The 21487-nt window shown below is 43.3% G+C and overlaps 1 protein-coding gene across 1 annotated transcript in view; it reads left to right on the top strand.

Moving 5' to 3' along the window:
- Positions 1-21487, top strand: part of LOC126456039 (espin-like) — a 448202-nt gene that overhangs the window by 286730 nt on the left and 139985 nt on the right. Inside the window, exon 5 of the mRNA XM_050091795.1 lies at positions 3079-3192. Coding sequence (XP_049947752.1) covers positions 3079-3192 — 114 coding nt within the window. The remainder of the gene's footprint in view (positions 1-3078; positions 3193-21487) is intronic.

The following is a 21487-nucleotide window of genomic DNA, read 5'->3' as shown; positions in this document are numbered from 1 at the left end:
AGGACTATTTGGAACAGAATCTGAAAGACTGCAACCAGTTTCCTCGCAATATCGTATCTCTGCTGTACCTAATCGGCAATGAGTGACATGAGCTAGATGTGGCATACCTGAATAAACTTTTGGACTCTCCTCGTCGCTGAATGGAGGCCATTGTGAAGTCCGGAACAGGCGTTAGTGTGATGTCTCCTGAGAGAGAGAGCAATTTTTTTGTCAAGTATGCTTAGCATTAATTGTTGTAACCGAAACTGGTTATAAATATTATAATTGTGATTTTGTAGATGAATAGACATATTTAAAAAGGAGCCATACTTCTAGATTATGACCCTGGTTGCCCTTTTCTAAATTATTGTAATATTTAAACCGCCACTAGTTCTTTTAAACAATCAGGATCTGAAATTTGCGGTTTGCTTAAGTACTGGTCCCATATCATCCAGACTTTAACAAGGTGTCATTAATTTAATGGATTACAGTGTTGTGTACTTGTAGATGTATTTCTGTCAAAACAGATATTAGGAATAAGAATTACAGTTTCTTATTAGGTAAGCATTACACACAGGGTGCAAAAAAAAAAGAGAAGTGTTAGATATTCCTACAGGAGGAAGTATTGGTCAAAACTAGAAGAAAAGTTTCTATAATGACATGTCTGGAAACTAACACGTACTGAGGCATGGACCAAACTGTCCTCTCATTCACATCTATGTCCTATATGGAAGTAGACACTGCAGGCAGTGCTCGATGTGGTTACCACACTTCCTGACACACCCCTCATCAAGCATTATTTTCATTCGGATTGCGACACGCGCATCAGTCACACGCTCTCATAATGTTTGCACGTTGGCGATGGGTTGGGCAAACACCACTGGTGTTAACTGCCCCCATAACCGCAAATTCAACGAATTCACGTACCGTCAATGGCTGCCCCACGCTACCGGATATGGCACTGTCGTGTGTCTGCAGAAACAGACATAATGTCTGATAGGATAGCCGCAATCAGTGATTTTACAATGTTACTTATAGTCCGTCTTGATTGAAAAATGTTTATTCATATGACCGGTTTCGGTTCCTATAGAACCATCTTCAGATCTGGCATTTCGGTTACAGGAGTAACCCGTCCAAACACAGCAACTTTCACATGCTGTGACGCAAAATACTTATGCTGCGTCACAGCATGTGAAAGTTGCTGTGTTTGGACGGGTTACTCCTGTAACCGAAATATCAGATCTGAAGATGGTTCTAGAGGAACCGAAACCGGTCATATGAATAAACATTTTGCAATCATGACGGACTATAAGTAACACTGTTGTGTGTGTCCAACACATCGGCCACGTGCTGACGTTACTGAAGAGTGTGACCACCGCATTTAAGCAATCAGAATGAAGCCAGGTGTATTTGAAAGAGTGCATGATTCCCTGTAAAGAAGGGCTAAAGTGCAAACTGACCCATATATGAACATGAATTGGTGTCCAGGCAGGAACTTCTGAACAATACGACCTCCAGTAGGAAAATATAACTCTATTGCTTTAAAAAACATTTTCTGTGTAAAATATACACTGCCAGTATTCAAAGGTTTTCAAATAGTCATACACACCGATGTACCCCTTCAGTATGTTGAAATTTACTTCAGATATATGTGCTTTCCCTTCTTCTTGTGTGGCAATTTTTGCACTAATAAGTAAATAACAGTAGGCAGTGAGTTAAGTCAAAGGAATGGATCGACATGGTCTGAAGTGAAGATGCAGTGACATCAAATGATATACTGAGAATGCTGAACTGGCAGTGTAATGGATATCTTGTGACAAATGAAAATTTTTGCCAGACCAGTACTGTAACATGGACTGAATTTCAGTAAATTTATTTCGTTTTACGTATAGCCCTTGTAGCAGAATATGCCAAGATCCTCCACCGAATCCTTTGCACATGTCCTGGTGTCCTATGGCGTGCCACAGGGGAGTGTTATGGGACCATTGCTTTTCACAATATATATAAATGACCTTGTAGATAGTGTCGGAAGTTGCATGCGGCTTTTCGCGGATGATGCTGTAGTATACAGAGAAGTTGCAGCATTAGAAAATTGCAGCGAAATGCAGGAAGATCTGCAGCGGATAGGCACTTGGTGCTGGGAGTGGCAACTGACACTTAACATAGACAAATGTAATGTATTGTGAATACATAGAAAGAAGGATCCTTTATTGTATGATTATATGATAGCGGAACAAACACTGGTAGCAGTTACTTCTGTAAAATATCTGGGAGTACGCGTACGAATCGATTTGAAGTGGAATGATCATATAAAATTAATTGTTGGTAAGGCGGGTGCCAGGTTGAGATTCATTGGGAGAGTCCTTAGAAAATGTAGTTCATCAACAAAGGAGGTGGCTTACAAAACACTCGTTCGACCTATACTTGAGTATTGCTCATCATTGTGGGATCCGTACCAGGTCGGGTTGACAGGAGATAGAGAAGATCCAAAGAAGAGCGGCGCGTTTCGTCACAGGGGTATATAGTAAACGTGATAGCGTTACGGAGATGTTTAGCAAACTCAAGTGGCAGACTCAGCAAGGGAGGCGCTCTGCATCGCGGTGTAGCTTGCTGTCCAGGTTTCGAGAGGGTGCGTTTCTGGATGAGGTATCGAATATATTGCTTCCCCCTACTTATACCTCCCGAGAAGATCACGAGTGTAAAATTAGAGAGATTCGAGCGCGTATGGAGGCTTTCCAGCAGTCATACGTGACTAGAACAGGAAAGGGAGGTAATGACAGTGGCACGTAAAGTGCCCTCCGCCACACACCGTTGGGTGGCTTGCGGAGTATAAATGTAGATGTAGATGTAGAATCTCTGGTTGTAATCTTAATAAACCATAGGTGGAAAAGTCAGTGACAACACAAGCTTAAGTCGGATCAGTGTGGGGAGCTCAAATAGGACGATGGTTATGGTGGCTGCTCGCGAAAAAGGACGGGAAAACTTTATTAGAGACCCACCTTGACACAAATTTTCAGTTGTCACAACAAGAAGTTCGATGGTGATAGCTTCGCTTCTGTGTGCCACGTGAAGTGATGTCGACCGTGTGTGTGGTTGCAGTGCCTGAACATCCTGGTGCAGCACGGCGCCACGCCAGACTACCACGAGGAGACGACGGCCCGCACCAACGGCAAGGTGCGACCTGCGGCGTGCTGCCGCGACCCCGACCCCTGCGTGAGTACCCACACTGCTGCTCCTCCCTACAGTACGCCCTTACGGTCCTTGACAACAGTGGCTATACTAGTGTGCACGTAAGAAGGCGGCTGGTGAGGCGATCCGCAGTGACAAGCAGCAGTGCACGACGTGACGTTCCGGCCAACGGAGTCATTCTGCCGCGTCTGGCTGTAGCGGGCGCTTCTAGATGCGGGTAGAACATTAAGCGTTGATTTTCATATTAGCTTATACCTCATGGTAGTCATTGAAGTGTTCATTATGAAAAAAAGAGAGCAAGTATTGTAAGTAGGCTGTTTAGGTTTTTATGTTGGTAACGCCACGTAGCGCTCTGTATGAAAATCACTGACTGTGCTGTGCGCACTCTGTGGCTGGTTGGCATTGTTGGAATATTCGCTAGTGTAGTGTTGGGCAGCTGGATGTGAACAGCGAGTAGCGTTGTGCAGTTGGAGGTGAGCCACGAGCAGTGGTGGATGTGGGAAGACAGATGCCAGAGTTTTGTGCGGACGATCTGGACGTGCGTTCGTCAGAAAAAGGAAATTTGTTTAATTGGATTTTGAACGCTATTAAGGTCAATACATTGTTTGTTCTCTACCAAAATCTTTCATTTGCTAACTATGCCTATCAGTAGTTAGTGCCATCAGTAGTTAGAATCTTTTATTTATCTGGCAGTACTGGCGGTCGCTGTATTGTAGTATTTCGAGTAACGAAGATTTTTGTGAGGTAAGTGATTCATGAAACGTATAGGTTATTGTTAGTCAGGACCATTCTTTTGTAGGGATTATTGAAAGTCAAACTGCGTTGCGCAAAAAATATTGTGTGTCAGTTAAGTGATGATCAGAATAAGTAAAGAGAGGACTGTCTGACTACGTTCAGTTTTACTCAGCTGTCTTTGTATCAAATAACGGAGAAATTTACTGTCACAGTCATTCATAATTTTTGTAAGGGGACCTTTCAGTATTACGTTAAGAAACGACAGCGAGTGTTTTCCGAGCACATAATTTTATCTAGGGACAGGCACAAGCAAAAACGTTGGTCCATAGTGGTCTTTATCCTAGCGCTGCCAGCTGCCCAGGTAGGCAATGGCTGGAGCATGTGTCATGAGAGCACACCGCCGACGCCACATTCTCTGTATCTTCGCATAACGCATCACGTACCTGCCTTCTTCCTTGCACACCACTGTGGTACGAAACAGCTCATGGTATTAGGGGCGTTCAATAAGTAATGCAACACATTTGTTTTGAAAGTAACTTGGTTTTATTTTGGATTCCTGTAAGTCGTATTATTTCCCGCTCTTTTGGCTACAAGACCCTAACTTTCAGCATAATCTCCGTTCAATGTGACGACCTTACGCCACCTTACGCGTAGAGCCTGTACGCACACATGGTAAGACTCTTACTGCTCGACGTCGGAGCCAACGTCTTGTTGCATCAATAACGTCCCCATCACACACATACTTGCTTACCGCGGAGTGCGTCCTTCATTGGGCCAAACGATGGAAATCGGAATGTGCGAGATATGGGCTGTATGGTGGACGAAGAAGAACAATCCAATGAAGTTTTGTGGGCTCCTCTCGAATGCACAGGCTTGTGTGAGGCCTTGCGTTGTCATGCAGAAGGAGAAGTTCATTTGCATTTATGTGGCGACGAACACACTGAAGTAATTTCTTCAGTTTCCTCAGGGTAGGACAATACACTTCAGCGTTGATCGTTGCACTATGAGGAACGCCATCAAACAGAATAACCCGTTCAGAGTCCCAGAAGACTTTACCAGCTGAGGGTGCGGCTCTGAACTTTTTCTTCGGAGGAGAAGTGGTGTGACACCACTCCATGGACTGTCGTTCTATTTCTGTTTCGAAGTGATGAACCCATGTTTCATCGCCTGTGACGATGTTCGAGAAAAAATTGTCATAAACAGCTTCGTAATGTGCAAGCAGCTACGCACAGGTGGCCCTCGTTGCTCTTTATGGTGTTCTGTTAGGCGGCGAGGAGCGCAGGGGGCACAGACCTTTGAGTACCACAACTGGTGGACGAGTGTTTCGGCAGTGCTAACAGAGATGTTCCGTTGTGCAGCGAGGTTTTTGATTGTGATCCGCACGTTCCTACATTACAGGAGCTACAGCTGTGTGCGGCCGGCCGGAACGAGGGAGATCGGATAGGTTTGGACGATCTTGTTGCGATGATGACAGACGCGTCGCCCAACGACTCGCCGTGCTTTTGTTCACTGCTCCGTAGACATTCTGCAGGCTTCTGTGAACATCTACGATGCTCCGATTTTCCGCCAAAAGAAGCACAGTGACAGCTCTCTGCTTCGAGCGCACCTCCGTTACGGGCACCACTTTGAAGGATATGTATAGCGCTTCCACATATCTGAACTTCGTAAAACTATATAGGATTAAGCGGAAATGTTCCACGATGTCCCACAACAAAAATGGTTCAAATGGCTCTAAGCATTATGGGACTTAACATCTGAGGTCGTCAGTCTCCTAGACTTAGAACTAATTAAACCTAACTAACGTAAAGACATCACACACATCCATGCCCGAGGCAGGATTCGAACTTGCGACCGTAGCAGCAGCGCGGTTCCGTACTGAAACGCCTAGAACCGCTCAGCCACAGCGGCCGGCGTCCCACAACAAATTCCACATATTTTCAATTGAAACTGGCCGAGAAAAAAAAGTGTTCCATTACTTATTGAACGCCCCTCGTAAATGCAGCGCACTTATGGAGTGTTCTGAACACCCACTGCAGTTTCCGAAATGTGAAGTACATTTCAGGTTGTGTTCGCAAATTATAGTGGCAAGGTGAAAAAGTGGCGAAACTCTGTAATTTCCTTTAACAGATCGTAAGCATCGTAAGCATAGTGTGTGCGTTATGGAAGGAAGATTAACGCCGCGTCGCCTTCGAGGTTGTTGAAAGGGAGCGCAAGTTCCGATTTTCCAAGAATGGGAAAGGTAATCGGGCGTGCCTTTCTCATAGCAGCCACTACAGTATTCGCCTCAGTTTGTTTAGGGAAACACAAAAAGACTTCACATCTGGAGGATTAGACTCACATTTTTCACGAATGCGTGTCTAATGCCTTAAACAGTGCGCCATATCACTCGCTATAGACGCTATTATCTCAAATTTTCTGCTATCTTGTTCAATTCCTTCCTTGGCGTAATGCAGTTAAGCATACAGTTCAGTCTGCTGACGACATGGCACAGTTACGGCATGGAATGCCGTTAAGGACGATCTCCTCGGACCTGAAGCATAGTGGATGGTGCTGTGTCACTTTTAAGGCGCGTTAAGATAGTTTATCACCCCTCACGACAGTTTTAAAGCAGTAGAGGGCTCATCTTAGTGTGAGAAATGTGTCACGAAGTTGTGACTACTTTAAGCCACGTTGGGTTTGGCTGTATCTAGAGATACCCTTCAAATCCAGTACTTCCTAAGAGGAGCATTGTATTTTATTGTATCTACTTTCTACTATGGTCGCTGTCAGTAAAGTACGAATATACGATTCAGAAATTCATGAACCTCTGCTAAACGTTGGATCCGCCTATTTACCCTATCGTTAGTGTTGTTGGTCCTCTATGGCGACTTTGACTAAGACGTAAACTATAGTACGAACAGAATCGTCGTCTTAAAAGTGGCGAGTCACGGGTGCCTCCTCGACAATTCGTGTACATCTTGCGTTCACTCTCCTCATGGAGGTGTCTGTCCTGATCCGCTCTTTACTGGGTCACCGCGTCACAACTAATCCGCTGTTCACTCTCAATCGTTGCAGAACTGTCATCACCAATCAATAAAAGTCGCCTTCAGCATACACTTTGTTCGTAGACAACCAACGACCTTGAATGAGATTTTCACTCTGCTGCGAAGTGTGCGCTGCTATGAAACTTACTGACAGATTAAAACTGTGTGCCGGACCGAGACTCGAGCTTGAGACCTTTGGATTTCGCGGGCAGCCGGCCGAAGTGGCCGTGCGGTTAAAGGCGCTGCAGTCTGGAACCGCAAGACCGCTACGGTCGCAGGTTCGAATCCTGCCTCGGGCATGGATGTTTGTGATGTCCTTAGGTTAGTTAGGTTTAACTAGTTCTAAGTTCTAGGGGACTAATGACCTCAGCAGTTGAGTCCCATAGTGCTCAGAGCCATTTGAACCATTTCGCGGGCAAGTGCACTACCAACTGAGCTACCCAAGCACGACTCACGACCCGTCCTCACAGCCTTAATTTTGCCAGTACCTCGTCTCCTACCTTCCAAACTTCACAGAAGCTCTTCCGCATACCTTGCAGAACTGGCACTCCTGGAAGAAAGGAGGTATGCAGAAGAGCTTCTGTGAAGTTTGGAAGGTAGGAGACGAGGTACTGGCAGAATTAAGGCTGTGAGGACGGGTCGTGAGTCGTGCTTGGGTAGCTCAGGTGGTAGAGCACTTGCCCGCGAAAGGCAAAGGTCCCGAGTTCGAGTCTCGGTCCGGCACACAGTTTCAATCTGCCAGGAAGTTTCAACCAACGACTTTCCTCTGATGTAGCGACACTAATCCCTGCGCACTGCGGGCAGTTTGCTTATACGGAATTTTTTCTATGCCTGCCATATTCACAATTCTACCGTGATTCTATAAAGGACTCTGCTGAAGAAATTCCAGCCACAGCGCGAATGTGCCACCTGTGGATTTCGCAAGCGCGCGTGCTCTTTCATAATGAATGCAACCGACAACATGTCACTTCGTATGTTCCGTTCAGATTTACGTAGAGCAAAAATCGTGTTCTACCAGAGTGAACTAGAAACTCATCTTTTTATGATGTGTATAAACCTTTCTTATTAGTTAGTTGAACCAGTGAAGTACGTAACGCATCGCTCTTGCGAAAATCGGCTTACATTTTTCTCGTACGATATCCTGCGAACCATGGATGGAAAGCGATTGGAATATTCCATATTCCTAGGTTTTCGGAAAGCGTTTGACGGAGTGTATCGGAATAGGTTCTTAGACATGTGAGTGGCTTAAGAAATATTTAAGTAACTGAACCCATTACGTTGTCTCGGACGGCGAGTGTTCATCACAGACAAGGGTATCGTTAGGTCTACCGAAGTGAATGTCTTGTTCTCTATATAGGATACATAAACGATCTGACAAATAGAGTTTCAATCTGTGATTACGACGGCATCATAGTGTATAGGAAAGTGTTACCGTTGAGTGACTAGGAAGATACAGAATGAATTGAACAAAATTTCTGCTCGATGCGATGTTTGGAAGCTTGCTCTGAATGTGGAAACATGTAAGTTAATGCAACTGAGTAGTAAAAACAATCCTGTATCATTCGAATGCAATATTAGTGATTCGTTGTTTGACAAAATCACATGGATTAATGCGTAACGTTGCAAGTGATATGAAATGGAACGAGCACGTAAGATCGGTTGTAAGGAAGTCGAATGGTTGCCTTGACTTTATTGTGAGATTTCTAGGGAAATATAGGTCATCTATAAGGCAGACCACGTTAGAATATACGACCCAAACTTGAGTATTGCCCGAGTGTTTGGGATCCCCACGAGGTCGGATGGAAGGAAGGCAATGAAGCAATTCAGAAGCGTGTTGCTATAGTTGTTACTGATAGGTTCAATCAACACATGAGTACTGTAGAAATGCTTAGTGAAATCAGATGTGAATCCCTGGAGGGAAGAAGACGTCCTTTTCGCGAACACTGTTGAGAAAGTTCTGAGAACCGGCATTTGCGACAGACTGCACAACTATTTTTCTACCACCCACATAACTCTGGCATAAGGAACGCGTACACAAGGTAAGGGGAATCACTGCTTGTATGCAAATATGTAGACAGTCGCTACTCCTTCTCTCCATTTGCGAGTGGAACAGTAAACGCAGTGACTGGTAATGGTAGAAGATACCCTCCGCCATGCACAGTGTGATGGCTTGCGGAGTACATATGTAGATGTCAAGGTAAATGAATGAAGGCAGCGCCACCAATTTCATGTATCTTTTTTAATCAGAAATATATTGAGAGTAAACGCAAACACCACTCACAGATTGGACTTTCGCCTGTTCTGACTAGCTAACCACTGCTTACTATGATCGTGGGACCCCTGCAGCCCTTACTGCCAGCAGATATACCTTAATGACTAATGTCTAAGGTTTATCCACTGACAAACAATGGCCATTTTTTTGAGTCATTAGCCTTCTGAATAGTGTGATGAAGCCCGTCACAAATTCCTTTCTCAGAGTAGCTCTTGCAACCTACGTTCTCAGTTATCTGCTGGATGTATCCCAATCTCTCTCTTCCTCTACAGTTTTTACCCTCTGCAGTTCCCTCTAATACTATGGAAGTTAATCATCCTGTCCCTCCTTCTCGTCGGTATTTTCCATGTGTTCGTTTCCTCGTCGATTCTTCGGAGAAGCCCCTCATTCCTTATCTTATCAGTCCACCTAATTATCAACATACTTCTGCAGCACTACATCTCAAATACTTTCGATTCTTTTCTGTTACGATTTTCCCACAGTCCATGTCTCAGTACCATACAATCCTGTGTTCCAAACTTACATTCTCAGAAATTTCTTCCTCATATTAAGGCCTATGTTTGGTACTAGTAGACGCCTCTTGGCCAAGAGCTCCCATTTTGCCATTGCTAGTCTGCTTTTTATGTACTCCTTCCCCGTGCGTAATCCGAAGAGATACCGGGAATTGTCCTACCACACGGAATGTAGCAACGCTATTCATTCTGCTGCAGGAGCAGTCTGTCTTGATAGTACCGGATGGTTGAAATTAAAGCGCAGCTACTCACAGAGACCCAGTGTGGGTTGGAATTATTATACAGCAGCGATCCCTGGTATGTATTCTAATGCGTTAATGCGGTACCAATTGACGCAGGAAAAACAAAAATTAAACTGTTCCAATTTTGGCCATCACCTGGCGCTGTGAATGCAAGGAAGGGGTCGGGACGTAGGCAGAAAATATCAAACAAGTGAGAGAGACATAACTGATTTTATTATTACCCGCTACAGTTTGTTCAATATAAGCACTGGAAATGTCGACGAGACGCTGTACAGCGTCAAATCTGCCTCTGGTAGCCAAAATTGGAACTTTTTTTTTTTCAGCACAAAACGGTATCGCATTAACGCAGTAGCATATCTACCAACTTGCGCTACCATACGATAGTTACCGCCCACACTGGACCTCCGTAGCTGCACTTCAATTATAACTTCCCTATATTTTGTAGATTTAAGACAGTAAATCAGTTTCGAGTCTAGTGATTCATCATCAGAACTGGTATCTTGTTACGAAAGTAACACATTAAGTCATCATGCAGCGTCTTTGGTGGTGACTTAAAATCGACACTAGGATGAGCTCTATATGACGACTTAGTGTGTTACATCCGAATCAAGATACTGGATCATTATACACTTGAAATAGGTCAATTGTCACGAAGACACCAAAGCGATCAAGAGAATTGTGAAGCAAAAAAGTATTTTTGCAATTTAAAGTGGATGCTCCGTATGGTAACGTCAAATGCCGTTCTTGAAGCATCGTACAGAACAGATGGCGGTCGAACGGAAATACTCCTGAATGGCGGCCGCCGACCTCATTAACCTGTCAAGCTCTTTGCATATTATCATAACACGCGACTAATGCCACGCCAGTAGAACTTGTACGCAGAACTAACCCGTCTGGTCGCGTATTGAGGCTTCTTCCGCCCCAGTTAATGTAAGGACACCCCTTGCAAACCGGACTCGGCAGGTTTCGTGCCTGGTTGACCTGACCCCTGTCCAGAGCGGGCTGGGGCTGTTTACTGCGCGGCCGCCGCCCACCGCTATCTGGCGAGGGCGACTCTTTAACTTCCCGGACACTAACGGTGGGCGACATTTGCGGCCATACTCAGGGCTCGCAAATATGCTCTCTGGTGGCACGGTGGGCGTCGGCCACGCGGAAGCGGAAACGTTCTGCACGTGGCTTCGGCACAGATGTTCGTGTGGGCGCTCTCTCGGTCTCTGTTAGCATCGATTTCTGACCGGAATACAGACGGCGGCGTCCTAGACCAAAGGAGTTTAGGGCTCTCCAAATTCCTCCGCCCTTCTCATCCCCTGCCCCTCGTCCCATCCGAACCAATCGTGGGATTTCCACTTCCAATTTTTCGAGTTTTGAATCTTAAGAAAACTACCACAGCTGTTATTTCAGTTGCATTAATTAAGGCACAGCCAGTTGCGTGCTATAAGAACATCGCCAGGCGACTGCAGATTAACAAGACATAGTACGCTGAAGAGAGAAAGAAACTGGTACAGCTACCTAATATCGTGTAGGACCCCGCGAGCACACAAAAGTGCCGCACACGACGTGGCATGGACTAAGCTAATGTCTGAAGTAGTGCTGGAGAAAACTGCCGGGCTGTCCATAAATCCGTAAGAGTACGAAGGGGTGGAGATCTCTTCTGAACAACACGCTGCAACGCATCCAAGATATGCTTAATAATGAAACTTCCTGGCAGATTAAAACTGTGTGCCGGACGGAGACTCGAACTCGGGACCTTTGCCTTTCGCGGGCAAGTGCTCTACCAACTGAGCTACCCAAGCACGACTCACGCCCCGTCGTCACAGCTTTACTTCTGCCAGTACCTCGTCTCCTACCTTCCAAACTTAACAGAAGCTCTCCTGCAAACCTTGCAGAACTAGTATTCCTGGAAGAAAGGATATTGCGGAGACATGGCTTAGCCACAGCCTGGGGGATGTTTCCAGAATGAGATTTTCATTCTACAGCGGAGTGTGTGCTGATATGAAACTTCCTGGCGGATTAAAACTGTGTGCCGGACCGAGACTCGAACTCGGGACCTTTGCATTTGGTAGAGCACTTGCCCGCGAAAGGCAAAGGTCCCGAGTTCTAGTCTCGGTCCAGCACACAGTTTTAATCTGCCAGGAAGTTTCATATCAGCCCACACTCCGCTGCAGAGTGTAAATCTCGTTCTGGATGCTTAATAATGTTTATGTCTGTGGAGTTTGGTGGACAGGGGAAGTGTTAAAAGTCAGAAGAGTGTTCATGGAGCCACGCTGTAGCAATAATGGGGGTGTGGGGTGTCGCGTTGTCCTGCTGTAATTTTCCAAGCTTGTCGAAATGCACAGTGGACATTAATGGATGCAGGTGATCAGATAGGATGCTTACGTATGTGTCATCTATCAGATTTGTATCTAGACGTATCAGGGGTCCCGTATCACTCGGACTGCACATGTCCTACACCATTACAGGCAACATGTTTCCAGTCAACAACAGTACAAAGTCGGTGTTGACGGGCACACGCGGGCATTAAGCTTTGTGTCTTGCAGTTATCAAGGGTACACGAGTGGGCCTCCGGCTCCGGAAGCCCATATCGATGATGTTCCGTTGAATGGTTCGCAATCTGACACTTGTTGAAGGCCCAGCACTGAAATCGGCAGCAATTTGTGGAGAGGTTGCATTTCTGTTATGTTGAACGATTCTGTTCAGTCGTCGTTGGTCCCTTTCTTGCAGGATATTTTTCCGGCCCCAGCGATATCGGAGATTTGGTGCTTCATCGGAATCCTGATACTCACGGCACACTCGTGAAAAGGTCATACGGGAAAATCCCCAATTCATGGCTATGGCTACCTCGGAGATGCTGTGTCCCATCGCTGGGGCGCTGACTATAAGACCACGTTCAGACTCACTTAAATCTTGACACCCGCCATTGTAGCAGCAGTAACCGATCTAACAACTGCGCCATACAGTTGTTGTCTTATATAGGCATTGCCGACCGCAGCTCCTTATTCTGCCTGTTTACATATTTCTGTATTTGAACACGCAAGCCTATACCAGTTTCTTTGGCTTTTCAGTGTATTCTGTCTTTTCTAACTGTTTAATCTCGAGTGACAAGCCAAGTATAATACGCGGGCTATCTTTTCCTGACACGGATTGACAAATGTAATCAGCATGCTATCTTTTTCTGAAACAGGTTGGCAAGTTTTATATGCTTGGTATATTTTCTTGACAGGGGTCGATAAGTATTATATACTTATTGTTATCTGTTAAATGTTAATGATTATACGAGGGCTATTCGGAAAGAAGTCTGATTGGTCTCGAAATAAAACCACTGTGCAAATCTTTTTTTTTTTTTTTTTTTTTTTTTTTGCGACAGTTAGCTGCACTTTCCAGCTACTTCTCTATATACCCGCCACTACGACTTAGATCTTTGTCGTAGCATTGTACCAGCTTTTCAATACCCCCGTCATAGAAGGGAGCTGCCTGTGATTTCCGCCAATTTTCTACTGTGATCTACAGCTCGTTGTCTGCGCTAAAATGTTCATGTGAGCAGAGATGCAACTCACGGGGAGCTAATTACATTATGGATGATCCATTACTTCTAATCGAAAACGCTGTAGGAGCATCTTCATTGTCCCTGCAGAGCGCGGCTGAGAACTGTCATGAAGAAGGAAACGCAAGAGAGTTATGTTACATTGGCTGCATAACAGTAGGCGAAATCTGTCATCAGTCCATCATGCTTGGCGGGAGACACTATTTATCTTGGCTCTTGTATGTTCACACTTCTGACTGTAGGTCTGGGGGACTTCGGCCGTTCACTTGTGTAAGAAAATGAAACACCTACGGATGTCCTTGTGGTGTCATTTGTATTATGGCTACCAGTTTCGGTGCTTCAATGCACCATTTTCAGCCGAATAGAGAAATAGTGACATGAATGGTTTCTCTTCTCTTGTGGAAATTATCAATAGCCCTAGATTACTACACCCTTGTAAAATTTACGATTTCACTTGCTATCTCTTCGTACTTCCCGCCAATCTGGACACACGAACGACGCGTGCTCTTGAGTACCTTCATGTCAAACATTGGTGTTAACAACAGACGAATTATTTGTTGCCTGACTCTAGTGGTTTGCTGTTACTGGTGCTCTTGTCGTAAAAATTACGAACATTTAGAAACGTTGTGCATGTTTTCTAATAGTCGGCATATTCGTTCTATCTCTTAGAATTTATGTTATTGTTGCATCTTAAGTGAAACGTCAAGCAGTCATAGTTAGGAGAGGGTTAGCTTATATTACATTGTCCCTTTTCAATTCTAATCTCATCTTGTGCAACTGAAATTACATACTGTGGATGATGCTGAATTTGATTTTGACATTAACATACTTTCGTGATCTGCTTGAAGAACTTAACCTGACCAGCAGTGGCAGAACCTACAACAACCCCAAGGGGGAAAAGTATTCTCAGTTTGTCCTTCGAGCAGGCGAAGACTGACCACGACGTTTTATAGTCTCTGCTCAAGAGCAATTTGTGCAGAACACTGAGCTAGATCTTGCTTAAGTTGTAACGATAGTCTTTAAAGCTGAAATGATCTCTACTCATTTTTCGTGTAAAATAGTTTGGAGCTATAATAATTATAATAATTGATAACTAGTGCGGAACACACATTACGACGTCTCTTCCGATAACATTTTGAGCACTAAAACCGTTGCTATGGGTTTAAAGTGGGACTTTCTGTATGTAACATACCACTGGAAAACTAATAATTTTATTTAACTAGCACAGAACTAGTAAATAATGCTTCCTCTGGTTAAAATTTCGAGAAGTAAAATTTACGATGGGTAAGTAGCAATAGAACATCCCCCCCCCCCTCTCTACTTCGACCATCATCAGTTATTTTGCTCCCCAAATAGCAAAACTCCTTTACTACGTTAAGTGTCTCATTTCCTAATCTAATTCCCTCAGCATCACCCGACTTAATTCGACTACATTCCATTATCCTCGTTTTGCTTTTGTTGATGTTCATCTTATACCCTCCTTTCAAGACACTGTCCATTCTGTTCAACTGCTCTTCCAAGTCCTTTGCTGTCTCTGACAGAATTACAATGTTATCGGCAAACCTCAAAGTTTTTATTTCTACTCCATGGATTTTAATACCTACTCTGAACTCTTCTTTTGTTTTCTTTACTGCTTGCTCAATATACAGATTGAATAGCATGGGGGAGATGCTACAGCCCTGTCTCACTCCATTCCCAACCCCAGCTTCCCTTTCATGTCCCCCGACTCTTATAACTGCCATCTGCTTGGTGTACAAATTGTAAATAGCATTTCGCTCCCTGTATTTTACCCCTGCCACCTTCAGAATTTGAAAGAGAGTATTCCAGTCAACATTGTCAAAAGCTTTCTCTAAGTCTACAAATGCTAGAAACGTAGGTTTGCCTTTCCTTAATCTTTCTTCTAAGATACGTCGTAGGGTCAGTATTGCCTCACGTGTTCCAACATTTCTACGGAATCCAAACTAATCTTCCCCGAGGTTGGCTTCTACCAGTTTTTCCATTCGTCTGTAAAGAATTCGCGTTAGTATTTTGCAGCTGTGACTTATTAAACTGATAGTTCGGTAATGTTCACATCTGTCAACACCTGCTTTCTTTGGGATTGGAATTATTATATTCTTCTTGAAGTCTGAGGGAATTTCGCCTGTCTCATACATCTTGCTCACCAGATGGTAGAGTTTTGTCAGGACTGGCTCTCCCAAGGCTGTCAGTAGTTCTAATGGAATGTTGTCTACTCCCGGGGCCTTGTTTCGACTTAGGTCTTTCAGTGCTCTTTCACGCAGTATCATATCTCCCATTTCATCTTCATCTACATCCTCTTCCATTTCCATAATATTGTCCTCAAGAACATCGCCCCTGTATAGCGCCTCTATATACACCTTCCATCTTTCTGCTTTCCCTTCTTTGCTTAGGACTGGGTTTCCATCTGAGCTCTTGATATTCATGCAAGTGGTTCTCTTTTCTCTAAAGGTCTCTTTAATTTTCCTGTAGGCGGTATCTATCTTACGCCTCGTGAGATAAGCCTCTACATCCTTACATTTGTCGTCTAGCCATCCCTGCTTAGCCATTTTGCACTTCCTGTCGATATCATTTTTTAGAAGTTTGTATTCGTTTTTGCCTGCTTCCCTTACTGCATTTTTGTATTTTCTCCTTTCATCAATTAAATTCAGTATCTCTTCTGTTACCCAAGGATTTCTACCAGCCCTCTTCTTTTTACCTACTTGACCCTCTGCTGCCTTCACTATTCCATCCCTCAAAGCTACCCATTCTTCTTCTAACGTATTTCTTTCCCCATTCCTGTCAACTGTTCCCTTATGCTCTCCCTGAAACTCTGTATAACCTCTGGTTCTTTCAGTTTATCCAGGTCCCATTTCCTCAAATTCCCACCTTTTTGCAGTTTCTTCAGTTTTAGTCTACAGTTAGTAACCAATAGATTGTGGTCAGAGTCCACATATGCCCCTGGAAATGTCTTACAGTTTAAAATCTGGTTCCTAAATCTCTGTCTTACCATTATATAAGCTATCTGAAACCTTATAGTATCTCCAGGGTCCTTCCATGTATACAACCTTCTTTCATGATTCTTCAACCAGTGTTAGCTATGATTAAGTTATGCTCTGCGCAAAATTCTACCAGACGGCTTCCTCTTTCATTTCTTAGCCCCAATGCATATTCACCTACTACGTTTCCTTCTCTTCCTTTTCCTACTGTCGAATTCCAGCCACCCATGACTATTAAATTTTCGTCTCCCCTTCACTACCTGAATAATTTCTTTTATCTCATCATACATTTCATCAATTTCTTCATCATCTGCAGAGCTAGTTGGCATATAGACTTGTACTACAGTAGTAGGCGTGGGCTTCGTGTCTATCTTGGCCACAATAATGCGTTCACTATGCTGTTTGTAGTAGCTTACCCGCACTCCTATTTTTTTATTCATTATTAAAGCTACTCCTGCATTACCCCTATTTGATTTTGTATTTATCCCCTGTATTCACCTGACCAAAAGTCTTGTTCCTCCCGCCACCGAACTTCTCTAATTCTCACTGTATCTAACTTTAACCTACCCATTTCCCTTTTTAAGTTTTCTAACCTACCTGCCCGATTAAGGGATCTGGCATTCCACGCTCCGATCCTTAGAACGCCAGTTTTCTTCCTCCTGATAACGACGTCCTGTTGAGTTGTCCCCGCCCGGAGATCCGAATGGGGGACTATTTTACCTCCGGAATATTTTACCCAAGAGGACGCCATCATCATTTAATCATACAGTAAAGCTGCATGCCCTTGGGAAAAATTACGGCTGTAGTTTCCCCTTGCTTTCAGCCGTTCGCAGTACCACAACAGCAAGGCCGTTTTGGTTAGTGTTACAGGGCTAGATCAGTCAATCGTCCACACTGGTGCCCCTGCAACTACTGAAAAGGCTGCTGCCCCTCTTCAGGAACCACACGTTTGTCTGGCCTCTCAACAGATACCCCTACGTTGTGGTTGCACCTACGGTACGGCTATCCGTATCGTTGAGGCACGCAAGCCTCCCCACCAACGGCAAGGTCTATGGTTCATGGAGGAAGGTTACAGACATTCTCTGCAGAGAAATGTGTGTTGGTAGCGGGAAATCGTGTCAGTAGCCAGCGATGGTAATTAATAAACCGCAGATTATTTACGGTAAGTAGTGAAGCCACTGAATGTACCCGATCTGTTTTCCAGGTTTCATCATTGAAGTTTTAGCGAAGGATTTTATAGGGACTGCGAATTCCTCGTATAATTCCTCTTCGAGAACATCTTCAACCGACCCATAATTAATACAATGAATTATATCAGAGAATAGATCAAAACAGAAATGGCTGATGATATCCTTCCGACACGTAGAGGAACAGAACATTTCCCAAAAGAGAGGGGCGTTTTCGATTAGTGATCTTTCCATGAGCATTAAACATTTTGCAAATCCTGACGTCTGCATCTCGCTTCACACAGCCAAGCGTCGTACGAGAAGTGATGCGTGACAGAGCGTAGATAATACGTTATCTTATGATTGATTGCAACATTGCGTCCTTTTTGCCGAAGGAAGTTAATGCTGCAGATTACATTAACATGATCGAGCTGTATCTGATAGCTGAATTAGATGACCATCGGCCAATAGTGTTTATTTCAGCAGGCTGATGTTCTACCGCAACGCTTCTTTGAAGGAAGACGTGTTCTGAGCGCTGCTTTTCCGGGACGTTGAATCAGCAGTCGTGTGTCGACTTCGCAATCTAAGAGATCCCCTAACCTTACAACCTTGTAGTTTTTCTCTGAGATATGGTGTATCCTGCATTTTCAGGCTGCAGACAAATTTATTGATGATGTGAGATCACGGTCAACAATGCAATGAACTATGTTTATGAAGTGTTGTTTCTTCGACTGTGGAGATGGCATTAGGTATGTACGCCTCGAAATGTTGGACGTGCTGAAGCTGACTAAGAAATTAAAAAATTTTCACTTCCTATCGGAATAAAAGTTGCCATGAAGCTTCCTGGCAATTTGGATACATAGCGTGGATGTCGAACTGCGAATGTAAATCACGCAACTCATTGCATGCTTTGAGAGGTGCTAGTTCTTGATTTCAAACGATATATAATTTTTTTACACTGAGATGATACTTTTAGAAGTAAGATAAGAGGTTTCACTACGAGTATGATAAAATATATTGTTCCAAAAAATAAAATAAAATTAAATTAAAGTTAAAAATTTAAAAAAATCTCACCATATTCTACCTATTTCTTCAAGCAAGATTTCCTTTATTTTTTATTTAAGCAAGGAATCTGTATCAATGTGTAGATGTTGTTTACTGTACTGATGAAGTCCTCATCCGACAACGATTTTTCCCCTCCGAGGTATTTTTTGAGTTTATACTCCTAAACAAAAGCTACGCACACAGAGGCAACTTTGGAGCAGAGGAAGGGTGGGTAACTACCTCACAGCCTACCTCATGCACTTTTGATATCGAACACTCGATATGTCAGCAGGTTCAGGGTTCTTGTGTAAGGGGACCTTTTTCTCGCTTTAGTTGTGGTCACTTCTGCTTCAAGTCACGATGGGTCGGCCCAATACCGTTGCTTGTCAAGAGTCGATCACAGATTTACGCTTAATTACTTTTCCCTGGCCAAAAATGTTTTTGCTTCCGTAGGTGTACTTTTAGAATCGGTTGGCTGTAATTTTATATCAGTGCTTTAATGGTAGATCTCGTTTCGTCTTTATTCGCATAATAATGAACGAAGTCCATAGAGTTATGTTTCAACTATTAGCATGTCTTACGCCACTGCTTTATTAGGTAGCGACCCAGTAAAGCGGCGAGGTAAGATGTGCTCAGAGTTTACATAATGGTCAGGCCTCCTCTTCGAATTTATTTCGCAACTTAAGCGCATTATGTTGCAACTTTCAAACATTTGGTTCCAATAACATTTGCCGCCAGTAGCCAAGAAATGTTACACCCGTCGTGCAGTCACATTTCGTGTACGCGGAAATTTATTGAACGTCTTTAGTTCATTCAGAGTAGATGCATTGCATCTTGACAGTGCAATGAATTTTAATGTAGTGTTTTCTATAGGCTAATGTGAATTTCATTGGCAATTTCTCAAAAAGAGGCTTCAGTTAATCATCTGGATCGTACTACATGTGAAGTTTGTTCATTTATCCAGTAGAAAATGATCTGGAGTGTTGGAACATCTCATCAGCATCTCTCAAGTAGGTCATATGTCGAGTCAATCTTTTGAACAAAAAAACATTTTATCACTGCTTTATGCTTCATGAGTTTTAGGAAACATGTGGTACTGATCAATTAAGATAGCTGCCAAAAAAACCAGGGAAGCATTGCATATATTGAAAATTAGGACGAAGTCGTTAAAAATGAAGCTTACCATATCCACATTCATACCGCTCAACGAAATTTCCTGCTATTTTGTAAAAATTTACTAGCCTCAGCAACCCAGGCTAGCATTACTTAATAATCGAAAAGTAGCAGAAAAAAGTAACAAACGAATAATTCAATAAACACTGGCAGTAACTCGATATAATTTTTGCAGAAATACACTGAAAGACACGTAATTGTTTATCATAAATTAAAATTTATTGCCTGAGCTCTGACATCTTTTGACTGAATTTGATTTTTCAAGTGGCGCAGGATAACTCATAGTTAAATTAAATAAATAATGCCTGAGCTCTGTCCACAAATGTTTAACAGCTGCTAAATCTGTGAAGTTACGCGACTCTAAATGACCCCGGCCTCAACCGGCTTGCCTTCTCCTTCTTCTGCTTAAATCAAGACGCGTAGGATATTAGATATTTAAAGACTCAGTACTTACATCTGGTATTTGAAACTAACTACTGACCTTGGAAGGATCTAGGCAATTTCCTAAGTAGTAACGCCAGAATTTATTAACATATTTATAACTTACTGTTTAATATTCAAATTGTTATCATGATACAAAACAACTAAGGACAATTATACGTGACGTAGTCTACTGTGGCCTTAGAGTATGGGATGCTTGGCTCAGTAGAAACCGTCTTTTTCTTACTTTACGAGCTCCAAGACTGTAAATTACGGCTTCTTTTTTAAATATCTAAAGTAGTTTACTTTTAGATAAGGTCTACACGTATTACTGGAAAGCGGCATACGTCGTTTCTTGTTATTAAGTTGAATGTAAGCTAATTTAATCGACGTTAATAGACTCGACGTGTGCGGGATGTCGAACTTGAAGTGAGAAAATCTGGTTAGATGTGGTGAGCAAAAACCAAACGTATTCACCCGCTGTAGTCTCTCTGGGACATGAAATGTGGTGAAAGTTGCTTCAGTTAGCACCTACACGTTTCAGCACAACAGCTATCCTTCAGAACTGATACCGATAAAAATAAAACGGCCCTCTGCCTCGGCTGAGTCCCCTTGCTTCTTCTAAGAAAGTCTGAAGAGAGGACCAGTTTACTCTTCTCAGCTCGACGGAAACGAGTTTGACAAGTTGAGCGCCGAAGACAGCTTGACGCCTGTACGTCTCTGTTTTGGAATACATTTTAATTTATAACACGCCCGCAGCTGTTCAAAGAAAATTCTCAATCTATCAAGTCCCATTTCGTAAGCATTATTAATCATTTTAAAGTTTTTTTTCTGGTCAGTAATTAAATTTCCACATTTCTTCTGTTTACAAAACCTATGTTTACATCTACAGTCACATCATCGACAGAAGAAAAACAGCGTGTCGTAGAAGGTGTCCCCGTAAGCACAGTTCACTCGGAACTTTTAACACTTACGAAATAATGCTCCTAAAGGTATTATTTGTGCTACGATGCAAGTAACTTATTTTTCCTAATTTTTATATTGCAAGGACACCGTAGAATATAGATTGAATGATGAACTCAAAGACAATGATTTCAAACAAAGCAGTGGAATAGAAGGACTATGTCCCGGGCCCTCTAGCAGAAATTTCGTATTACTACGCCTTCCAGAGTAAGAGAAAAAAATCTGTAGTGAAACC

Source organism: Schistocerca serialis, chromosome 2 (assembly GCF_023864345.2).
Source record: "Schistocerca serialis cubense isolate TAMUIC-IGC-003099 chromosome 2, iqSchSeri2.2, whole genome shotgun sequence".
NCBI classification, from domain to species: domain Eukaryota; kingdom Metazoa; phylum Arthropoda; class Insecta; order Orthoptera; family Acrididae; genus Schistocerca; species Schistocerca serialis.
The sequence above is the reverse complement of the archived record's forward strand: the minus strand, read 5'-3'. Positions and strand labels throughout refer to the sequence as shown.